This window comes from Cervus elaphus, chromosome 13 (assembly GCF_910594005.1).
Source record: "Cervus elaphus chromosome 13, mCerEla1.1, whole genome shotgun sequence".
Classification (NCBI taxonomy): domain Eukaryota; kingdom Metazoa; phylum Chordata; class Mammalia; order Artiodactyla; family Cervidae; genus Cervus; species Cervus elaphus.
In genome coordinates, this window is record NC_057827.1 from 48,534,429 (window position 1) to 48,559,787 (window position 25,359).

A 25,359-nucleotide genomic window follows, 5' to 3' on the forward strand; every position below is an offset into this window, starting at 1 on the left:
CTTTTGTCTGGTAGGAATCTTTAATACAGAACTAGCCAATCAAAAGAAATAACACACAGGTGCTGCAATCACAGCAATATAATTATCCACTAATCCTCCTTTCCTTCTACTTTCTGCAAAAGCAGAAGTGGGGGGAAGGAGTATTACCCATTCTAAAAATAAGAAAAAGGAACTAAATATTTTTTATAGTATAAATAAATAGTTTAAACCCAATCTGTACTTCATTAACACAATGTTAACATCAGTATTCATTTTAAGTAACTACTTTTGATTTTAAACTTACATATGAAATAATAAATAATGGCCCTCTGTCACTGGATCAAGATCAGCCGTCATGAAACTAGGGTTCAATTTCAGCCCACTCCTGGAAAGAGATGCATGAATTCTCTGTGCCACATTTTAATCTGAATGTTAAAAACAGTTATTTTGACCTTTGACTCAAGTCCTTGTATCAGGTTGGTGCAAAAGTAACTACGGTTTTTGTATTGTTGAAATTTGCCATTTGATACTGGAACACATTCTAAATTAATGTGGTTATGTTATACATCATTTTAATTTGCAATTCTCGCCTTTTTTTTGCTAATGGCTTATTACTTGCTGTTTACATTTATTTTAGACTATGGAAATAATGCTAGATCAAAAGCAATTTCGAGCAATTTTCTTATTTGAGTTCAAAATCAGTCGTAAAGCAGCAGAGACAACTTGCAACATCAACAACTCATTTGACCCAGGAACTGCTAACGAATGTACAGTGTGCAGTGGTGGTTCAAGAAGTTTTGCAAAGGAGACGCGAGGCCTGAAGGTGAGGAGTGTAGTGGCTGGCCATCTGAAGTTGACAATGATCATTTGAGAGAGACCATTGAAGCTGGTCCTATTACAACTACATGAGAAGCTGCTGAAGAACTCAACATCAACCATTCTATGGTCTTTCGGCATTTGAAGCAAATTGGAAAGATGAAAAAGTTAGATAAGTGGGTGCCTCAGGAGTTGACCAGAAATAAAAACATTGTTTCGAAGTGCTGTCTTCTCTTATTCTATGCAACAATAATGAAGCATTTCTTGATCAGACTGTGACATGCAACAAAAAGTGGATTTTATACAACTGGCAATGCCCAACTTAGTGTGGTGAGACCAAGAAGCAGCTCCAAAACACTTCCCAAAGCAAAACTTGCACCAAAAAAAGGTCATGGTCACTGGTGGTCTGCTGCCCATCTGATCCACTACAGCTTTCTGAATCCCAGTGAAGCCATTATAACTGAGAAGTATGCTCAGCAAATCAATGAGATGCACTAAAAACTGCAACAACTGCAGCCAGCACCGATCAACAGAAAGGGCCCAATTCTCCATGACAACGCCCAAGCGTGTGTCACACCACCGGCGCTTCAAAAGTTGAATGAATTGGGCCATTAAGTTTTGCCTCATCCGCCATATTCACCTGACCTCCTACCAACAACCACTTCAAGAATCTCTACAGTTTCTTGCAGGGAAAATGCTTCCACAACCAGCAAAATGCAGAGAAATTCTTTCCAGGAGTTCATCGAATCCCCAAAAAACAGATTTTTGTGCTATAGGAATAAACCAACTTATTTCTTATTAGTAAAAAATGTGGATTGTAATGGTTTTTATTTTGACTAATAAAGATCTGTTTGAGCCTAGCTATAATGATTTAAAATTCACAGTCAGAAACCACGATTATGTTTGCACCAACCTAATAAATAGCAAGTGTTGTCTCCATGTGGACACTTTTCAGTATCAGTTTAAGAAATATACATGCATTCATTTGCAAGAATGCTTTGATAAAACTTGTCTATGGCACGTACAAGAGGAACTTCTGAGTTATTCTGAGAAAATTGATTTCTCATGAGAAAAAAGAATATGAAGAAAAGAGATGGTAAACAGTTAATTAGTGCCACTTATTTCAACTTTACTAATGTATAGGAAAAACAGACAAAAGGTAATATTTTTACCACCTGAGCCACCAGGGAAGTCCTTAAAAGGTAATATTTTTTAAAAGGTAGATTTGGTTTTAAAGAAGCAACCACCTTTCATTCTCCACAATAATTTTCTTAATAATACAGTGTAGTCAGGGGATTTATACGTCCAATGTAATTTGTGACTAGTTTCAAAGAAATTGAAATTTGTGTATATGTATGTGTTTATATATGTATATATGTGTACACATGTAGTACGTAAGAACGAATATAAAGTATAACTTTTCATAAAAAGGTGTTAATGAAAATTATAAGCAGACATCAAAGGCCTATCATTGCCTAACTAATAGCCTCTTAAATTCAAGTTTAATGCTTTCTTTCCAAAACAAACAAAAACCCTACTGACTCCTTTTTGAGCAAAGGCGAAGTATGAAGTGTCTATATCTGTGCTCGACAGCACAGCCTCAGAGATTCAAGGCCCATTCTGAAATTCCTAATTCAGTTAGCACCTGCCCACATTCACATGAATGTGCTTTCTTTGCTGCTTTACCAGTTAGGAATTTCGTCTGCCTTCTCTCTATAGAAAATTCCAAGAATAGTAATTGCAGGAAGAGAAAGACTTTTGCATAGTGACTTAAAATTTTTTTGCGACTACCACCTACATTATTTACAAAGTTTGCGAGATGGTTGGTAGCTTGATATTGACTCTGGTGCGAGTCTTCACATCATGGAACTCAGTAAATGCCACGTATCGAGGCCTCTTCCTGCTCTCCAGAGCCAGCTGCTAGGCACCAAGTGTGCCTCTTTCTTCATGCCTGTTCTTCTAATAAGCTAGTGGGAGACTAATGTCTGAGGGTGGAGGCCACGCCTTTTTATCTTAATGTCTCCAGCACCTAGCACAAGACCCAGCAGTATGCCTTGACTGTCTATAAACTATAGAAGGAATGAATAAAGTTAGTTTGATAATTGATTAGGAGCCTGCGGACTTCCCTGGTGGCTCAGATGGTAAAGTGTTTGCCTACAATGCGGGAGACACGGGTTCAATCCCTGGGTTGGGAAGATACCCTGGAGAAGGAAATGGCAACCCACTCCAGTGTTTCTGGCTGAAAAACCCCATGGACGGAGGAGGCTGGTAGGCTACAGTCCATGGGGTCGTGAAAAGTAAGACATGACTGAGCGACTTCACTTATGCAGAGAACCTGCTTCCTCTAATCCCAATTAGGCTCTCCAGAGACAAACCCCCTTGGGGCAAATATAGTTGGGACCTTCCTAGGATTGAATTTAGAGACAGTTTGAATCTTACTTACAAGGAAGAGTTTGGTTACTCCTATCCTTGAGCCAGCCGACCTTTTCTGAAAGAAGTGAGTAAAGCACCATGTATACCTATGTAAGGTGTAACATTAAAAGAAAGCTGATATTAACATAAAATAATTGCCTATAGAAGAAATGCCATAATGTTCAACATAATCACAACTCATTACAATTTAGCACTGAAATAAACATTTTGTCCCATTGGTTGGGATTTTTTTTTTAAGAAATTAAAAATTTTTTCATCAATTCTACTTCTTATCATTCAAGTGGCCATCTGCAATGAAGGGAGAAAAGGGAAGAAACTGGGACTATCTCTATAGATAAAATCAAATGAAAGGTATTTTCAAAATCATTTTAGGCAGTTATCCAAAACTGCTCTGTACACCGTTAAGAAGAGAGGTAAAAATATCCTTGAAAAAAATACTTGGGAATTTAAATATTTAAGGTTTTAAAAAGGCAATCTTGAGAGGACTGATCCTAAGGCATGATTTATAGAGAATATTTTAGGACAAGTCAGAACTTGAGGAAGGATACAATAAAGATCTACCAACATTAATTTCAGGAAACTCAGCAAAATGCTTATTCAACAATAAGCTTTGCCTTGAAGGAGAATATAAAGATTTGCTCAGAAAAACAAAGCTGTTGACTGATTGGTAGAGTTGGGACTAGAACCCTGATCATTTAAGAGTCCAGTGCTCTTTCTACAATCTCAATGGTATGAATTTTAGATGGAAAAAAAAAAGTATAAAAGGCATTTTAATCAGCTCAGGGATGACACAATGACTATTAGCTTAACTTCTAAGATTGGCAGTTTTCAAAAAATGTTTGTTTATATAGTTGAATCTCAAATGTAGTATAGTAAAAATCTATAGCATGATCTAAAAAATGAGAAAATAAACCACATTTGGCTTTTCAGTTCTAAAAGGCCACAAAATATTTTCAAACATTCTGAAGCAGTATCATTATAGGATCTTGAAAACATAATGGAAAATTAAAATTTTATTGAGATATAGTACATAGGTAGATACATTTTGTAAGTACAACTCAAGGATCTCATGACTATTATTATCAGGAGTAAAGTGGCATACTTTCCTGAAATATACAGGGCAATCAAGTATCCCATAGACTAAAAGGCACTACTCCTTTATAAAAGTAAGCTATATTGCTTACTTTATAAAGATCTAGTAAATTAACATTCCATTTCTTTCCTACGGCAACTAATTTCTTTAAGAAACATGGAGTCTAGTTCATATGCAGTAAAAATAAAATTCTCCTCCATAAACAGTATGAATCTTAGAATTATTTAACAGAAATTCTGAAAATCCACAACAGGTTATGACAAATAATTGTGTATGATTTTTATGATGTCTAATATTGATGAAATTCTTTAGTAGTTGATACTATCTACACCATGAAGCAAAAGCTGTGATTTGTCAGAGTAGACAAAGCTGGGCTTTAATCCATCCTTTTAACCATACTGCCAAGTCTATATTGTTTTCACTGCGTCTCAATTAGGAGACAGGCAAGACACCTGGTACTTCTTTCTCTAAGTCCCATGGGCTGCCAGATGACTCAAAATCCATAACAGGTGCTAAGGCACTGTGAGGAGAGTCCTGTTATTGAAAGCTGGAGTTGTATAAAATTTGGACCATATATAATTGCTCATAAATCAGTCAATTATTAAATGAAAACATTAAGTAAAAAGTTGATAAACCCAATTCTATATAACAAAATATATGTAAACACACTTAAAAAGATTAACCTTAAATAAATAGGATTAAAAATTTAAACCTACCTAAAGGTTCTGAAAATCCTTCCTGATTTAGTAATCCAATAATCATTGGCAGCTTCTAAAAAGCACTAACATCATCAAATATGTATATGTTTCACTTTCATGAAAGTTGTATAAACCAAATCATCTAAAAGAAAAACTAAGTTACTTGGATTTCAAATTTAATGAAATTAAAATTTTGTACTCTCATTCTCAGTAAGATCTGCTTGAAAATATTATCATTAAGTAATAATAAGACTTTCACAGTCACCAGAGAACTGCTTCAGAACTACTAAGTATTAAGAGTTTTTAAAATATTGGGGAAAATTAGAAACAATCACTTGTTTTTCCTTTTAGGAACAAAAGTATCAGTACATTAAGTTAAGGAAATCAATGTGTTTGGAATAAATACTAAACTTGGGTTATGTCAGAAGACTGCAAAAAAGGAAAAAAATAACTAAGTGAAATTTTACAGTGTACAATTACTTAAGTGTTATCTCTACCTAAATGTGCACTAACTTAATTAAGATTCTGTTTAAATGCTATAATTATTGGGAGTACAAAAAGTGATTTATTATCATGGTAAATAGTTACAGGGTACAGCAAACCATCATTTAAGAAAGTGTCATAGAATCTATGATAAACAATATATTGGCTTAAACTAATGCACTATATGCCCCCAGGGAATAATAGGCTCAGAGACAGGACTTTAACATTAAAATCTACCCATTAATCTTGACTTAACTATAATCTATTCTGTAGTAAAAGAAAAAATGGGTATTCAATGAATTACTGTTTTTGAAATATTGCACTGGGTGCTCATTTACTAAAATAATTTAAGCGGATATGAGAGATGGAATACTAGTTAAATTTTACAGAATGTTACTAATTTTATAAAACATGCATTTGATTTTCCCTCAGTTTAGCAAGAACATCAAAATTTTAAAAATCTATAGACTGAAAAACTTTTCTTAAAATAACTCTCCCTGATCCTTTGAAAGGACACGTTGCATAAATTACAAAACTGCAGTATAATTTAGTCAACTTAATTTCTGTTGAAAAAAAAGAATCATCTATGGAAATATATTGTGGGGTCAGGATCTTGGGGGCTGAAATAAGCTTTTAATATTTTTTTAAGTTGTAGATCATTGTTTTTATGCATGAGAACCTCCAACTGCTTGATTAGACTGACCAGAAGAAAATGGAAAGACCTAGAGTGGTGTTTATACAAATACTACAGCATACACTGCCTCACTTTTAAAGAAGGTATCCAAAACAGAATTCAAGGAGAGAAAGACAATCATGAGTGACTGAAACAGGCATCACCTACTCATTTAAATGATAAATCTAGTCTCTAACCTTAAGATTTGCTTAGTGGATTATTTTATTGCGACTGTTACACATAAAATTGATTCATATTTCTGTATCAGTATAGCTTATATATATTCAGATGATATTCGGGAATTGTTAAAGCACACAGTAAAGGAAATTAAGCCAAACTTGTTTCTAATCTTACGTGATGTATAAACTTTGGTGGTTTTTACCCACTTTCCCTTATTTTAAATTTCTATCAAGATTACAAAACATTATTTTCATTTCATTTAAACATAGAAACATCATAAAGGAAAACTGACTTTTGCTCTGCTATAATCTCAAGGGCTGTTGAGAATTACTACAGGTGGTTGCTTAAATGTATTTATTTGCTTTCTTTTTGATAGCAGGTATGTGCTAAAGAAAAATCAACACCTTTATCAAGAGAGAATAAGTAAATGCAGAAACATCAGTTCCACAACAGCTATTTTTGCTGCTTCTCTTTTTCTCAACAGCAATTAGTAAAGCAACCCCTTCCCCTCCTCCCTAGTGCCCTCAAGCTGTTCAGAGCAGTTTGCAACTCGACAATGGTACCATTGTGAATGCTCTCTGGGCTTCCTTCCCACAGAGAGTTAAATGGGCAGTTCCTGCTGTCCATGATTGGTGTCCAGTGAAATAATACTCAAGAGCCAGGTTTTATCAGCTTCACGCCAAAGAAGTGAAGCCAGGGAACCCAAGCCTTCATATCATACTGGACCATATGCCAACCCTGATGGCCCCAAAGGTTTATCACTAAGAATCAGGATCCATCATGTCCCTTGTGAAATTTCACTTCACATACCTTATGTGAAATGCAAAGCTTCACTAAAAACCAAACCTTCTTTACAATTGGCATGAACAGATGGACGGTAACAGTGGTTTGGCAAGCAAAAGTTAAGATTTAAATAGGCTGTATTCTAGTGTTTGAGAGGAAAGGCGGTTAGAAGAAAATGAGGAGATCTGTGATCCATAGTTTAATTTTAATTCCATTATTGAGTTATTAAAAATTCAACAGCAAAATTCCTTATATTTAGTAAAAAAGGAAATTAACGGATTAAAAGCACTGCAATTCCTTCATTAAACAAGGTTAGAGTAATTTCAGCTTTACATCCTTCATTCTTTGCTCTCTGAAATCCTCAAATAGCATCTGAATCTACGACTATTTTTTATATTTAAAAAAAGACTAGAATAAAACTTACACATTATGTAGTAGGTATACTTAATAACAACAGAGGCACACTAGTGCATCTTTGTCGCTAATATCAACAACATAAGGGTTTAATAGAGAAAAAGTTCCTTTCTAGCATAGGTCAGAAGTTAGTAAAGATACAGAAGTAGAGAAACTTCAAGTTTTGTTGTTTTTAGGGAAAAGTTGGACAATCACCTGAGAGTTTTCTATTTTCTTTCTGGTATACTATGATATAACCCAACTATCTAGATTGGACCATATGTGGACCATACTGTCATGCTGGATGTGACAAAACAGGTAAGATGTTGGTAGTGCTTTCTTTTCCTATCAGAAAAGGATAAAAATACTTCATCTGTCAACAACATGTTACAGTATAATAGTATGTAAAAGCACATTTTCTGAGCTCTTGCTACATGGCAGACAGGCTGCTTAGTGCTTCATATGGATAATCTCATTTAATCCTTACAACATTCCTGAGTTTGGTACTCTTTTTACAGATTAAATAAAAATCAGACGTAAAGACAGGGACACACTTAACAGACACTTCTGGACTCTGAAGCCCATGCTGATTTCCGAACAGTCAGCTGCCACACTGTAAAGAATAATTAATTTATAATTAAGGACTTAACTAAGGATAGTCTGCATTTATCAATATTATCTTCTGAGGAAATGATCTATAAAAGACAGTAGATATATAAATTTATGTAATTTCTCAATAAACTCACTTTCTTCTAACATGAAATGGCAGCAATATTGATGGGCCTCCCTAAGAGGTTTTATAATGTTCTATCGTAATGAATGGCAAACTGCATTAGCAGAGCCAATCAATTACATTTCATTTCGTTTTGGCTCTTATACTTTTGCAACAGGTTCTTTACATTTGAGTAGCAGAACTGCAGGGATAACAAACTGTGACTAATTGAAGAATGATCATTGACTTCTGGTAATTTGTCTGATAAAGTTAAACAGAAACCCAATTCTGGCATTTACGAAAAAAGTCAAATCTAAACAGATTAGAAGAAATCAAATAATATTGGTTTGGTAGGGAAGAATATTAAATCTAGGAGGAAAGTGTTTTTTTAAAGACAACCATGTAGTTTCATAATATCCCTTACAATGTATATTTCAGAATATTACATATGTATTATACACATATATACATAAAATCTCAAAATATAAATGACAAGGATTATAACAGACATGTTCCATTCCACCTACTCACATCTCACCTTTGAGGCCCAGGTTTTCTACACATTCTTCCCTAGTTTTCCGACTCCAAAGTAATGATTTTTTCCCTCAGGACTCCCATAGCATTTTATCTACAACCTGACTGTGACACGTTTTACCTTGTGTAATTTCTAGTGTACATATATATTATCTCTCCTATTAAATTATAAACTTATAGAAGAGATTACCATCTGATTTGTCTTTGCATTTCTCTCAAAATCTTTACCATTACAATATAAGTGATCAATAAATATTTTTGATAGAAGAAAAATAGTACAGTTCTTCTTACCTGGTGGTGGTTAAACTAATTATTCATCATATTTAAGACTTATAAACTTTTTTCAAATTATATCTTGGAGTAAGAAAGGTTAAGAAGAAAACTTAAGAAAACTAAGACATGGGAGATGGTTAATTTTATGTCAACTTGGCTAGGCCATGGTACCCAGTTTTTGGTTAAGTACCAGCTTAGATGTTGCTCTGAAGGTAATTTTTTGGTGTGATTACCATCTCTACCCTAACTCCCACAGATTTCAGACTTGCCAGTACCCATAACCATGTGAGTCAATTCCTTAAAATCAACCTCTCTCTACATATATACTTAAGAACATGCATCCTACTGATTGTTTCTCTGAGAACCCAAATACAATATGATTATATACTGTAACTTCTGAAAATTTTCTATGTATAATAAATCTCACATTAAAAAAGAAAAATAGGATGTATATAATATCAACATATTTAACACATACAGTCATAATGTCTCTGGGGTCAAAACAAATAATTAAAAATTTTTATTTAAGAAAAAGCCACGATACGACTTTTGATCATGAAATTAATGTTTTAGAATTATTTTCTCACTACAAAAAAGTCAAAAACAATGAAAAAAAAAAAACCCCAAACCCCACACCAAAACACACATACACTCTTTCAACAGGTAAATACTAAATGATGGCTAAACATCACCCTGAAATAGTCCTCAGATCCAATGCTTAACCAGAATGTGCCTACTCTTCATCCCCAGTGATGCATTTCAATTCTAACTGCATGATCAAACCAACAAATTGAGCTTGAGACAAAAAAAAAAAAAAGAAAAACCTGGCTGACAAAGTCAGAGGTTGTAAGGAAATGCTTTTCAAGTACAAGTAATGCAAGAAATGACAAGTGAAGTGAAGGGGAGGTTTCAAAGCTTGAAAGACAGTCATCAATACTGACAGATTACTGTAATTCTGGCTGCCAGCATGATCGATTTGGGCAGCATATGACAATCAATATTGTCCTCATTTAGTGAACAGCATTAGATTCATAGATACAGAAGATGTTCCTAGGATAAAATTTAAGCTGTATTTAATGATCATAAATAGCACAATTTATGCTGTGGAATCTTGGTGGGTACTTTTATTGGGCATAAAATAACTGACACAGCAGTTCAATTATCCAAATATAATTGAGTTTATTACATATTCTTTTACTCCTTCATTTCTCTTATGAGGATTAAAATAGAACCTGATGGTTTTCAAAGCCTATTGCTATCTCAATTTTTATTGTAATTTCTCATAAGCTTTATTGATCTGTTTTAGAATACATGATTTTTTTCCTTAATGTGAGCTTATCTGAATTTGTCAAAACTACATATTTAAAATTTTATTATTTCTGAAATATTTGATATTTAAAATGAAAGGACATCTATATTTTAGTATCTTAAAATGAAACCATCTAGTTGTAATTTATTATGTAAACTTTCACTTAAAAATCAAGTAATCTACCTATATTGTCAATTCCCTCAATATTTAAAATTAATATACACCTTTGTGAAAAGAGAGTAGTTCTTCAGATTAGCAAAGGCTAAGAGTATCTCTACTATATACTTAAATAGTATGGGGAAACAACTTCTATACAGCTTCTAAATTCAAGCTTCCAAGTCAAGAAAAACTTGTTTGATCTAATATTTTTACTGATTGTTGCTGAAGTGTTTTTCCTGATAGAAGTTCCTCACATCTGCTGTGTTCATGTTTACTGTTTTCATCTTAAATTCTCTCTTCATCTTAGAATTTTCTCCAGTGTGGTATCTATTAATGTCTCAGCAAGATTAACTATAAGAACTTCATGAAACAAGCCTGAAAATCCAATTCAATCAATTAACTGACCAACCAACCAAATATAAAAACCCAATTAGGCAATTCCTTGCTGTTGGGTAGAGTTGTTTTATATTGACTGGAATCTTTACACATAACAGAATTAATGATGGCACAAAATAATGTACCTTATTTCATTTACTAGGCGCATCTAAAATTCATTATCTCATTTATTCTTTGCCACAATTCTGAGATGGGTATTAGCATGTTTTTTATTAAAGATGAAGAAAGTTAGGGTTAGAGATTCTGGGACTTGACTATGATCACAAGGCAGACCTCAGGTTAAAATCAATGTTTCTAACAGCAAATCCAGCTATTATACCTCTAGTGTAACATGCAAATCTGAAATAGTCCTCAAGAGGTGCAGGTAAAGGAAATTAAGTCATATCCTCACTTTTCATTGGTATACTTGAACTACTTGGTAAGATGTGCATCTTACATGCTGTTTGTCTCTCAGGCCAGAAACTGTGTTAGTTCAATAAATTGAGTTCCTATTGACACAAGAGGCAAGTAGAGGTTTGTATTACACTCTAATCTCACTCTCATCACTTTCCCGAAAGATTTAAAGCATTCTTAAAAGCTTTTGCACAACGAAGGAAACCATAAGGTGAAAAGCCAGCCCTCAGAATAGGAGAAAATAATAGCAAATTAAACAACTGACAAAGAATTAATTTCCAAAATACAACACACATTTCTCCAAAGAAGACATACGGATGGCTAATAAACACATGAAAAGATGCTCAACACTGCTCATTATCAGAGAAATGCAAATCAAAACCACACTGAGTTATCACCCCACACCAGTCAGAATGGCCATCATCAAAAAGTCTACAAACAATAAATGCTAGAGAGGATATGGAGAAAAGGGAACCGTCTTACACACTTGGTGGGAATGCAAACTGGTACAGACACTATGGAGAACAGTGTGGAGATTCCTTAAAAACGGAACGGAACTGCCATATGATCTAGCAATCCCACTGCTGGGCATATACCCTGAGGAAACCAGAATTGAAAGAGACACATGTACCCCAATGTTCACTGCAGCACTCTTTACAATAGCTAGGACATGGAAGCAATCTAGATGTCCATCAAGAGATGAACGGATAAGAAGTTGTGGTACATATACATAACGGAATATAACTAGCCTATAAAAAGGAACACATCTAATGAGGTGGACAAACCTGGAGCCTATTATACAGAGTGAAATCAGTCAGAAAGAGAAAGGCAAATACTGTATATTAACACATATATATGGAATTTAGAAAGATGGCACTGACGACTCTACATGTAGCACAGCAAAGGACACGCAGACTCTGGGACTCAGTGGGAGAAGGTGAGGGTGGTATGATTTGAGAGAATAGCACTGAAACATGTATATTACCATATGTAAAACAGACGGCCAGTGCAAGTTCGAATCATGAAGCAGGGTACCTGAAGCTGGTGCTCTGGGACAACCCAGAGGGTTAGGGAGGGGAGAAAGCGGGGAGGGGGGTTCAAGATGGAGTACACATGTATACCTGTGGCTGATTCATGTCAATGTATGGCAAAAACCATCACAATACTGTAAAATAATTATCCTCCAATTAATATTAAAAAAAAAGATTTAAGGCATTCTTTCTACTGTGTCTTAAATGAAATGATGGAAAACACTAACCTCAGGACAAACATCAGGATCAGGGGAACTATAAAGAGGCAAAGGTCAGAAGGACATCAATTGAAGTAGAGCTGACAAGGTGGACAAAATTAGTTTATGCAGACAAAATTAGTTTATGCATAATAAGCTTTCTAGATATATTCAGGAAATAATAAACTGAATCTTTACATTTCATAACAATGACCACTTTAAATCTGAGTTTTCAACTAGAAGTAAATGAAGATGTAACCACTACAAATAAGAAATGCTATATAAATGTCACTAAGCTTAATTAATCAATGTAACACGTCAGAATCTACCTGTAATTCTATTCCATACACTCAGAATACATGAGAAATTACACAGAAATCAGGTTACTTAAGTCAATGTTCCTTAAAAGAAGAAAACATATGCTGCTGCTGCTGCTGCTGCTGCTAAGTCACGTCAGTCGTGTCCAACTCTGTGTGACCCCATAGACGGCAGCCCACCAGGCTCTCGTCCCTGGGATATGCTGTAGACTTATGATAAATCTATTTTATGTGCAATAGGATATTTTAAAAAGCCCTCCTTGTAAAGCTTAACATCTATAGTTTATTATGTAGAAGAAAAATAATTGAAATGTTTTTAACCATATAGAAAAAGTATACGAAGACACAAATCCACTTTACGAAGGAGTAACAAAACAATTTAAATTTTAAAACTGTGTGCATATTTCGTCCCAGGCAGTGCTCTAAGAGTTTTACACATATTGACTGATTCAGTTCTTGTAACATTATAGGCTAGATATTATTATCATTCTTCACTTTATGGATAAGGAAATGAGACTCAGAGAAGGTAAATAACTTGCCCAAAGCTGCAGAACTAAGGAAGAGGTGACCAGTATTTGAGTCCAGGCAATCTGGCTCCAGAAGTCATGTTCTAAAACACTCCATGTCCTCTCATACTCCCATGTTTCTGTTCCCTCTGCTTGGAATACTCTTCTTAATCTCATCTACCTGATTAACTCATTCATCCTTCAAGACTGGGTCAATCCTTATATTCTCAGAAGTGTTTGCTGATATACCACCATCCCTTCCAGCTGAGAGGCCCCTTGTTATAATAACTTGCAGAACATTCCGTGCCTAACACTTATTACAGTGTAGATACTGAAAACAATATATTTCCTCAACTAGACTGAGTACTTTGCAATGACTGTTTTGGTTATCTCTGCACATCCAGATTAGCAGAACACCTAGTATACAATGGGGCTCTGATTAATTAACCAAAAGACAAGTACTGACTACAACTGTATAAAAGAAAATACCATAATTGTTTAAACACTGGGTAGGAACTCCATCATCTATATGTCAATAAACAAAAACTCCATAGGTCTTAGCAAATTAGAAGAAGTTACCTTGGAAAGTGGAAAACAACTGTTAAACCAACTGTTAAAAAGGATACAAGTTTTGATACAATGGAATCAGCGATTTCAGAGCACGGCTTGCATTTATAGCTGTTGCTCGAACCATAATAGGTAGGACCTTTCCATTCACAATAGCACCATCAAAGAGTGGACCAAAGAAGGGAACCTGATTGAGAAATTAGAATAATTTAACAATTCAAACTGGAAAAAGGCTTTAAATAACAACAATCAAAACAGTTTGCATATAAAAAAATCTTTCTGCTTCCTCTTTAGTTCTTCCTTTAGTAGAAATGCTGTTCAAATTTTCTGCTGTGATGGGTCATTCATACTAGGACAACAAACAGAACAAAAAATGCCGAAGGTCTACAGGGGTTCCATTCAAAAGAATTATGTGCTTCATGTAACTGATTAAACAACTTATACTACCTGCCAATTTTCCAATTTTTGTAGCACACAAAAATCCAACATTTCAAGTTACTTTATTATTTTCATGCAATGCCAGCTTTACCAATGAACCTAAAACACTATTTTTTATTATATGGTTTATTAGAAAAAGATCTATGTCACTATTATCAGATAACTGATATTTTCAAAAGTATTCCATTTGAATATGGCTAGTACAAATGGCAGCTAAAGGCAAAGACATGAGCTATGGATAATACAATAAATATTTTATGTTTTGTGGCCACATGTTGTCTCTGCTGTATATTCTTCTTCAATTTTTCAAATGAGAAAAACCCATTTAAAATGTAACATTCTTAGTTTGTTGGGTATACGAAAACAACAGGGAACAGGCCATCATTCGCTGACCTCTCATTAGATGAATCCTAAAAAAATCTGGCCATAAGCCATTGCTTCACACATGGGAAACAATCCACTTCAAGAAGATTCATGATCAACAGTCAAAAACTAGTTTTTCCATAAACAAAACGTACTCAAAAAAAAAAAAAAAGACACCAAAATACTGCCAAACTTTTATTCTTCTGAAAGAAAATACTTCTGCAGTTGTTTCAGCCCTATAAGACATTCAACTAGAACTACTTGCTTTTTTTAAACTTTGTAGAATTCTCACTTAAGTGACATAACTAAATAATCATGTAATCTTAACAAAATATATCAACTAAAAATATAGGAATCATACTGTTCTAAAAGGGAATGATTACCGAGTGTTTTAGGAAGCTCTAAATCATCCTGTTAATAAAGGTAAATCTTTTTGTGAGCTTGGTGAAAGGTACTTCCACTCTGGCACTACCTGGCCTTGTCCCATTCAAGTACAGGTTCTGTCTTTCCTGTTTTAGCTCCTTCTGAACTAGACTTGGACAATTCTACATAGCTTTTAGAGTCTGTGTCTCATCTACCTCTCCATTTTTACATAGCCTAATTCATCTGAGAGAAACTCACAAATCCACATAGAACTCAAAATATTTTATTAAAATGTAAGATAAAGAATTCTTACCTCTGGTTTTTTCATTATCTGGATGCTGAACATGTGGTTTTTCATCGGGTATATTACAATAAGAACATCACCAAATTCTGTAGGAATAATTCCTCTCCTGTAGTCTCTAGTATGCTCTGACCAAACAATGTGCACTTCATCATTTCCTAAATGTCTCAACTGGAAAAACCAAGAAAATAGTTCATAGTGCTTGAGAAAAGCCCTGTGAGTATTGTCATACAGCTACAGACAACATACTATAAAAAGATTAAAAGGGAAAGAAATTTTAAAAATATTTTTAAAACTTCATCTGACCATTTTTCACAACATGCAAAACACAGACACTCAAAAAGATGTTAGGAGATGCTGCAGAAGACCAGATAATTTTCAACTGTCTACAGTCAATGGGAAACAGAGAAATTAGATTAAAAAAGGTTCACATACAGTCCACTCTTCTTAACCAGCAATTGTACCAATTTTCCACTACCAAACCTTTTCAAAATTGTTTAAAATAGTGTTTTAAAAAGTGACTGATTTAAGCCTGTTCTTTTTTTCTGACCACTCTCTGGAAGTGCTAATGACTCAAAGTGAAAGGGACTAAAGGAGGCAACAGGAAGAGAAGTAAAAGAAGTAAATAATTCATAAATTACCTTAGGAGTAAGAGAAAGTTGATTATACTTGGCTTAACAAATTTATTTCCAGGTTTTCTTTGCCTATGAGGATGTTTTTGGCAATGAGAGTTAACATTGTGTTGATTAAAATTATGAAAAGTATCTAGAAGTTAGATTTCTATTAAGTTATTAGAAAAATTAACTTAATATCCATCAGTACTGAGTTTTCTTCAAGGAAATATGTTTAAACATGTATTTTAATATACAGTTTGGTTATCTTGGTACATTTATTGATTCTGCCACTGCAAACATTTGAGTCCATTATTGGTGCCTATCTCACAGGTTTTTCTATTACCTTCAGATAACCTGAGATACAGTAGACAGAAATGTGTGGAAGAGAAAATTAGGGTAAGTGTTGTCAATATTCTTAGTATGAGCTAAAATACAGGCAATTTCTGTTTTTGAAATAGCGATTTATTTTGGCTTACTTACTACACAGCAGGATTACAAACGTGTGATTCAAACAAAGAAAGGAATTAAGTCCAGTTAATAAAAACTTCTCTTCTGTCATCCTTTAACCCTGGAGTTCTTAATCTGGGTTCAAGGGAATCTATGTTTTTGCAAATTCTATGTATTTTTCTGAGAAGAGTCTATCATACAGGACTAGGTAACAAAAAAAGCCAAGAACCAATGTTCTAGTGGTTCTTAAAAGTCCCCAACACCAGTCTATCTAGAAAATCCTAATCACTATGAATAAAATTAAGTGTGTGAAAACACAAGGTAAATCCCTGAACTTTAAAATTTATATTCCTAAGTAAGAAACATCCTCTCTTCTTTGATGGATTATAAGATAGTGCCAGCTATTACTCTAAAGACAGTGCCTAGCTAAATCTATAGAGCAGAATTTATTATTTTAGAAATATAAAGATTTTTATTTTCTTTTAAAGAAGACTTTAAGGTTTAAGTGGATTAAAGTTTCTTTTTGGAAAACATAATTGTGCTTATTGCCCTAAATACATGATGATAGACCTCAAATGTCAAAACAATGTTTATTTCAAGTTTTAATTATCATTATTTACAACATACACACACACACACACACCTTGAATGATATAAATGCACAGCTTGGGCTTTGTGACATTTTTAAAAACCAAAAAAGATTACACAACTCAGAAAAGCCATGGCTCTATAATTTCATTTTTTAATCAAAATACTTTAAAAATATCCTTCCTATACAGCCATCCCCATGTGTCAGCTTCCCTAATAGGTTTATGTTAACTGAATACAAAAGAAATGTGAAATAAATTTAACCAGGAGGGATGATCCAATCTAATTTTGATACATTAATGTCATATGCTGTACATGTTACAATAGCAGCCAGATCTAATACTAAGCTCCAGGCTATACTGAGATTTCCAAATGGCAGATTGTTCTAAGTGATATCAAGTATAATTGAAGTAATAAACGATAGTAAAAGCTGAGCACACTGTCAGGAAGAATTTAAGTATTTACTTTTTAAAATTAAATGAGTTAGGTTAGGAAAGACAAGACAACTGAAATAATGCAGGTCTCAATTTACAGAAAATTCCTTTTATTTATCTGCTACATTAACCCTTGAACTCTTGCCAAAGCTATCTATAATTTCTAGTGCCCACTTATCTAAAGAAATGAGAGAAAAGGGCAACTGTAGTTTTATTTCATAATGAAAGTTTGTCTTCAAATATCTACCACAGAGTATTAAAAGTCTGTTATGGAAGTTTAACAGAAAAGAATAATATCTTTTTACAAAAACACTGTAATGCAGGTATTTGTGGCATAGGACCATGCACGTGACAAAGTCATTCAAAACATGTTGAATCATTTTAACGAAAAAGCTTCAAGAACATCCCTTATCATTTATGTCCAAATGCTAAAAAAGTAATTATTTTATACTGTTATATTGAGGCATGTTTTTATATCTTTGTCTTTAAAAATCTGTTATATAAAATTAACTAAATTACTAATTATTATTATATAATAATTAAACAAATGGAGAAACTGCTAATCACTACCATGTATCTTGGAGTTTTTAAAGACTACTGAAAATAAGAATTTTGAGTGGTTAACAGTTAATGGAAATTTCAGAAGTATGTGTGACATATTTTATATAGTATTTTATATTTTAAATTATTTTATCTATACCTTATAAGGATTTAAAGGATTGTGTGTTATGTACTGGTTTCTCTCTGGGCTTCCCAGGTGGCACAGTGGTAAAGAATCTGCCCGCCAACGCAGGAGACACAGGAGACTTCGGTTCGATCCCTGGAGGAGGAAAATGGCAACCCATTCCAGTATTCTTGCCAGGAAAATTCCATGGACAGAGGAGCCTGTCCGTGGGGTCACAAAGAATCTGACATGACTTTAGTGACTGAGCATGCATGTAATTATGTATACTGAGAAAGTTTTTCTATATACTGAAAACTCACAAAGGAATTCCCACCTGTGTATTTTTGTACCCAGATGCCAATCACTTCTGAAATAGAGTATAAGAATTCTATATATGGGATAGGTCTGTTAAAATGATTGGCAAGCAAAATATTCTTCCAAATTCACTTTGACTGCTACTGAAGTCATTTTGGAATTCAAGGTATATAACATAAGCTGCAGATTATCATTATCAATTTATGAAGACAAAATGGTTTTTTACAAACATTCATTTTTCTGGATTATTATCTCAGCTTATTGATATTTCTATTAAATTTTGGTGTGTGGAATAGAACAATATCAAATGTAGAATGTGCTCAGTCGCTCAGTTGTGTCCGATTCTTTGCGACCCCCATGGGCTCCTCTATCCATGGAACTTTCCAGGCAAGGATACTGGAGTGGGTTGCTATTTCCTGTTCCAGCGGATCTTCTAGACCGAGGGATCAAACCCGAGTTTCTTATATTTACTGTACTGGCAGGCAGATTCTTCACCACTAGTGCCACCTGTGGAAGAGAATATAAAATCTACATATGCTCCAATACAACCAGAGACTACTTCCTTTGTTCTGTACACTCAACTATTCTCTGCATTTTTACAACACTGGCTTCAACAGAAGCTGTAGTCAATTCAAACCCTTAAGACTTTTTCTTAGAAACTTTAAGTAGGTACAACTGACTACTAGAACTACAGCTCTTAATAAATTTTATCTTACCAGGTTCTGATTATCTTTAAGCCTATCAGGGTCTTTTGTTAGCATGATTCTTCTATTCAACGTGTTGGCTCTGACTTTTCTAGATTTGGGTTATCTTTAAAATCACATTTTTTTGTCTTTATTTAGATTTTGGATAAAAATGTCAAATGGGACAGATCTGGGTAGGAGCCTTACAGCAAGTCATTACAGATGTCCTTCTTAGTTAAATGAATATCCAACATTTATTAAATGTTTTCTATTCTAAGTGCTCTGTGATAATTTATTAAATGTTCACAACAACGCTATAAGGTAAGTATAATTATTATTAACCTTATCTTTATAGGTGAGGAATTGAAGCTTAAAAAGACAAAGTTATATAACTAGTGTGGCAGAGCCAGGATTGAAACCCAAGCAGGTTAGTTTCAGAAACCACACTTTAACCACCTCTATACATTGCCTCTCATTAAATAATTAATTAATTTATGTCTCTAGATATAATTACACAACCAGTCAAGAATATACTTATTGAACTATTATTAAGACCACATCTCTTCAACCTGTCCACAACAAACGACTTAGTTAAATGCTTTATACTGTCTATGGCCTTCCCTGATGTAGTAATCCTATTAAAACAAATTAAGTTAGTTTGATGTGATTTGTTATGGTGAACTCATGCTAGCTCCTAGTGATCACTACTTCATTACCTAAGTGCTCACAAACCATCTGTTTAATAATCCTATTTTGCCAGGCACTGACATGGAGCTCATGAATGTTAGTAATTTTTGTACTTGGTGGCCTGTTCCATGTCCTTTATGAAAGTCAGATGTTTGCCTATCAACAACAGTGTTTCTCATTTTCCATGATTTTCAGGAGAGATTCCAGAGTTAATTCTAGATTTCTTCAGTGAAAATCATTCATTTAGTGCTGGAGACTAAAATTCAGGTAATGTAACTGTATCATCTCTTTTACAAAATCAACTTATCCCCCAATGTCCCTATTTCTATTAAAAGCACCTAACAACTAATTATAATTATTTAGGGTCAAAACCTGAAAGTCTTCAATTTCTGTTTTCCTTATAGCACCTCTGGGCTTCTCTGGTGGCTCAGACGGTAAAGAACTGGCCTGCAATGTGGGAAACCCAGGTTCAGGAAGATCCCTTGGAGAAGGGAATGGCAGCCCACTCCAGTATTCTTACCTGGAGAATCCCATGAACAGAGGAACTTGGCGGGCTACAGTCCATGGGGTCGCAAAGTGTCGGACACAGCTACACTTATAGTATCTCTAACAAGCTCTTTATAAAAAATTTTTAAAACTATCATATTCCATTTTTGTGCTTTCCTTCCTATTGCCTCTACTGTTGCTCTACATAAGATGTAGTCATCCTAACAGCTGGACTAGTTCTTGAGTTCTTAAAAGGCCTTCCCTCTCTCTTTCTTATCTACCTTCTTTCAAACACTGGCAAATATTAAAAGCCAAATGCATTGTGAAAGTGAAAGTGTTAAATTGCTCAGGAGTGTCCCACTCTTTGTGACCCCATGAACTGTAGCCCACCAGATTCTCCTGTCCATGGAATTCTCCAGGCAAGAATACTGGAGTGGGTAGCCATTCCCTTCTCCAGGGACTGAACCTGGGTCTCCTGCATTGGCAGGCAGATTCTTTACTGTCTGAGCCACCACGGAAGCACTGTACCAGCTACTGGAGATACAACAGGGAGGAAAAACAGACGTGTTTTCTACTCTCACAAAGCTTTAGGAGCAGTGGAGTGAAAGTAAAAGATGATTCCATTAATGAACAATTAACAGTATAGACAATGACACAAATATACCTCTCTGAATGCAAATAACAAAGACAACTGAACTATAATGGCATTTGAAGAATGCATAGACGATAATTAAGTTAAGGCAGTTACTTCAGGGGATTAGTGGTATATGTGTAGAAACTGAAACTGAGTTAATACTGTCCCAAGCCCTTCCTTCTTTGCCCCTCATTTTCATATGTAGCAAAACATAAACTATCATATACTCTTCAACCATGTGAAAAAATAGACTCTCATACATTTTCATAACTCACTTGCTGTCTGGATCATTCATTCCTAGTAATTAAGCAAAGATTTTTGAAGCAACAGGAACAGCATGTAGTATTATAATACTTTAGCAGAGTGGACACTTGATAAATATGTGATTAAAAAGATAATACCATAGTACTTAGCAATTTTTTCCCTATTATTACATAGTGTACAGCATAAAAATAAAACTACCTGCACTTATGGCTTTACTTAAATATACCATTTAGATGGTGGTAAGTGCTTAAAAATATAAAATAGGGTAATGTGATAGTGTTACTGGGTAGAGAGGGCTTCCTTAGCTCAGATGGTCTGGAAAGGTCTCTGAGGAACTGTCATGTGAGTCTGAGAATAGAACAATGCAGATGAGAAAGCATGTGTGTGTGTGTGTGTTAGTTGCTGTGTGTGTGTTTGTGTAAGCTGCTCAGTCGTGCCCGACTCTTTTCCACTCCATGGACTGTAGGTCACCAGGCTCCTTTGTCCATGGAATTCTCCAGGCACGAATACTGGAGTGGGCTGCCATTCCCTCCTCCGGGGAGAAAGCCTGATGAGGTGGCAAAAGAGCATTTCAAATGGAAAGAAACAGTAAGTGAAAAGCCCGTGAGTTGGGAATGAGCTCGATGTGATGGCAGGTTAGAATGACAGCCAGTGAGGCCAGGTTCTGGTAAATGAAAAGGAAAGTGACAAGAGATGGGATTGGAGAAGTAGACAGGCAAATAGCCAGATCTTGTAGGGCATTGAAGGCCATGGTAAGGAATTAGTTTAATCTATATGCAATGAGAAGCCACTGCTATACCATCCAAATTAAACCAACCACAGTGATAAGATAAATTTACTCTGAACCATTTATATTTCCTGGTTTCTCTATCTTCGATTCTTATCATCAGGAGTATATTTAGAGAAACTGGGTTAAAGGTGTTAGTCATTCAGTTGTGTCCAACTCTTTGTGACCCTGTGGACCGTAGCCTGCCAGGCTCCTCTGTCCATGAATTTTCCAGGCAAGAATACTGGAGTGGGTTGCATTTCTTTCTCCAGAGGGGATCTTCCCAACCTAGGGATGGAAACTGCATCTCCTGCACTGCAGGCAGATGCTTTACCACTGAGCCACCTGTGGTTAAAGGTAGAGTTTATTATATTAAAATTATTTTATGTAATGTGGCTAAATTTGGGACTAAAATGATGTATATAATTCCATAGAATTATTAACTATTACATTACACTTTTACTAACACAATGAAAAAATTTTTATTATTTCTTCAATTTGTTTTTCATTTTCCAGACTATACTAGAATATAGTTCTTTGGAAAATGAAGTATGTTAATTCTATTTCTAGATAAAATCCAGAAAAATGGATTTGAAGTTAAAATCAGACCAAGCAGTTCTATACAGCTCATTTACTTGTGAAACTATTGTGACCAAATTTCAAAACAGAAAACGAACTGCTGTCCAAGATACTAACAGTGTTTCAGAGGGAACTGACTTAAATAAAGTGCTCTTTCCCCTCTTTTGGGGGGTCCTGGAAATGAAAGATAGGCTAGAGAGTCCAACTAAGTAGGTTACAATTATCTCAACTTGATCTTCATCAAACTCCTAAAAGGGTGATTCAGCTACCTATGAAGCAGAGTATCAGCAAGTGGCTAGAACAAGGAGACAGAGGAAATGAGACAAGCTCCTGTGAACACTTTATACCAATGCTTGCAGCACTTTTGATTTTTAGGGGTGAATAAACTCAGTTAAGTGGAAATTATTTTTAACCATTTTCTGTCAATCTTCCTCAGGTAGAGATAATTTACAGAACAGAAGGTTGGACTAGAGTTACATCAGGATTCTTAATATGATGGTGTAATATTTCTAAGAGAGACTACTTTGTTAGACTGCTTGGTTAATTTGTTAAAAAAAAAGAAAGTATAATTAGTCCATGTTGTAAAAATTCTGTTACTATCATTTTGATCCTTGAAAAAGCCTTTCTTGACAAGAAATAAACGGCTACACTTATTTACCTCTATTTACCAAAGATATTTACCTCTAATTCTAAGAACATAAAATGCTTAAAAATAATTTACAGAACTACCACATGATAGCTTAAACAAAAGTAAAAACTAAAATTAGTTTCTATAAAATAGATATAAATGATTTTCTCCTATCAAGTTTAAAACAAAGAACCAGAGTCATAAATAATTCTACCTTGCCAGAGGCACAGCTATTTCTTTATACTGACTGTCGACTATCTAATTTAATTAGAGGTATTAAACTCCATGCTGAGGTCAACAAGCCTTACTTCCTTCAATATTACACTTCAACCAGTGCTCATTAATGTGTCTACTGAATGGATTAACACACCTAAAGATGTATGTACAAAGCAAAGGGGGACAACCTAATGATATCCAATTGTTCATTTGTAATAGGACACATGTTCTAGGCCTCAACTTATTACCACTAATGTGGAATTTATTAAATTCAGGAGAAAAAATACCAATACAGAAAGTGATTTTTTTATTAAGGAGAACTGGTATAAGACAACTAGTTTCCATGATGAAGTTTAAGCATTTAACCTTTTATTAAAAAGAAACTGATACTATAATAGAGCTAAAATATAAGCTTGTTACTTAGAAAAATCTTACATACTAGGATTCTGAAGAGCACTGAGCAGAGAAAATAGGTAAAAAGAAGCCTCATATAGAGAGCAATAAATATTAAGCTTTTTTGATATCTATGAAAAGAACATTTAGAATAATTCATACTGAATTATGAAATGGGGTAAATTTTTCATCTCTACTGAATTAAGTGAAATATTGCATCAATTTAGTCCCACCTTGATAGAGTAGACTTTGTTTCAGATTACTTAAATTACCACTGGAGAAAACAAGAGAACTATACCTTCCAAAATGATAGCACTTTATTACATATTGTTTACTGTTTATAATTTTGACAGGTTTTGTTTTTATATGGTATTTTGTTTTTATATGTGAAAGAAGTGATATTTTTAAGATTTTTCACTACAACAAACTCACTCCTAAAATGCTTTAGGTTAAAAAAGCCTATCTAGCCAGGATAATTTTCTTCAATAAAACAGGTATAGTTACTTTAGCAACTAACATAATAGCATGCTTGCATTATAAATTTTAATATGATAAATATTTGCTTACATTTTTATTTTTTTTCTACCTACCTACCTACCTATTTATATATTTATCCTGGTGGCACCACACAACATGTGAGATCTTAGTTCCCTGACCAGGAATTGAACCTGTGCCCCTGCACTAGAAGTGCAGAGTCTTAACCACTGGACCACTATGGAAGTCCCCTGTATTTTTAAAAGTTACAATACAAAAAAAAAAAGTTACAATACTTTTTACATTTCAGTACTAAACAACTGGGAAATTGTGCCATGTATCTGCCTGCATTCTTTTTTTTAATAATTTGGGAAAAAAAAACCCACTAAGTAAAAAAACACCTGTCCTATTCCACTTGGTAAATTGTTAAAATATACAACTTCTCATTTATAATTAACTTAAAAGGAGAAAAAAACCAAAATTTTTGTCTAGGGTGTTGTGTCAGCCAAACCGTGGACCAAGGAATTGTTTCTTTAGAGACACTGAAAAAACACAATCTTATATACAGAAAACCCTGATTCTATAATAATATCTGTTAGAACTAATATATGAATTCAACAAATACAAATTAACACACAAAAGTCAGTGGCATTTTTAACAGAAAAGGAAACTGTAAAAACAATTCAATTTTTAACACATTAAAAGAATAAAATATTAGCATAAATTTAAGGAGAAAGATGTATGTTGAAAATCCACAAAATATTGCTGAAAAAATATGAAAGACTACATAAAAAAATGGAAACATTTCCCATATTCATGGATTGAAAGGCTTAATATTATTAAAATGACTACTAAAGTGATTCAAAGAGTCAGTGTAATCCTACTGAAACCCCAACAAAGTTTATCACAGAAATAGAAAAACCAATCTTAAAATTCATACGGAATCTCAGGTGACTATGAATAATAAAAATAATCTTGAAAAAGAAGAATGAAGTTGTAGAATTCATATTACTTGATTTCAAAACTTACTACAAAGCTACAATAATTAAAACATTTAATTAAAGCAAAAGGACATTCAGACCAATGGAATAGAATAG

The 25,359-nt window shown here is 34.1% G+C and overlaps 1 protein-coding gene across 9 annotated transcripts in view; it reads right to left on the reverse strand.

The window, feature by feature from the left end:
• Positions 1–25,359, reverse strand: part of RALGAPA1 (Ral GTPase activating protein catalytic subunit alpha 1) — a 216,638-nt gene that overhangs the window by 13,580 nt on the left and 177,699 nt on the right. For all 9 annotated transcript variants that reach the window (XM_043921232.1, XM_043921231.1, XM_043921230.1 and 6 more), the window contains 2 exons: positions 15,403–15,561; positions 13,985–14,112 (listed from right to left, as the gene is read on the reverse strand). In XM_043921232.1, the coding sequence (XP_043777167.1) occupies positions 13,985–14,112; positions 15,403–15,561 (287 nt within the window). The remainder of the gene's footprint in view (positions 1–13,984; positions 14,113–15,402; positions 15,562–25,359) is intronic.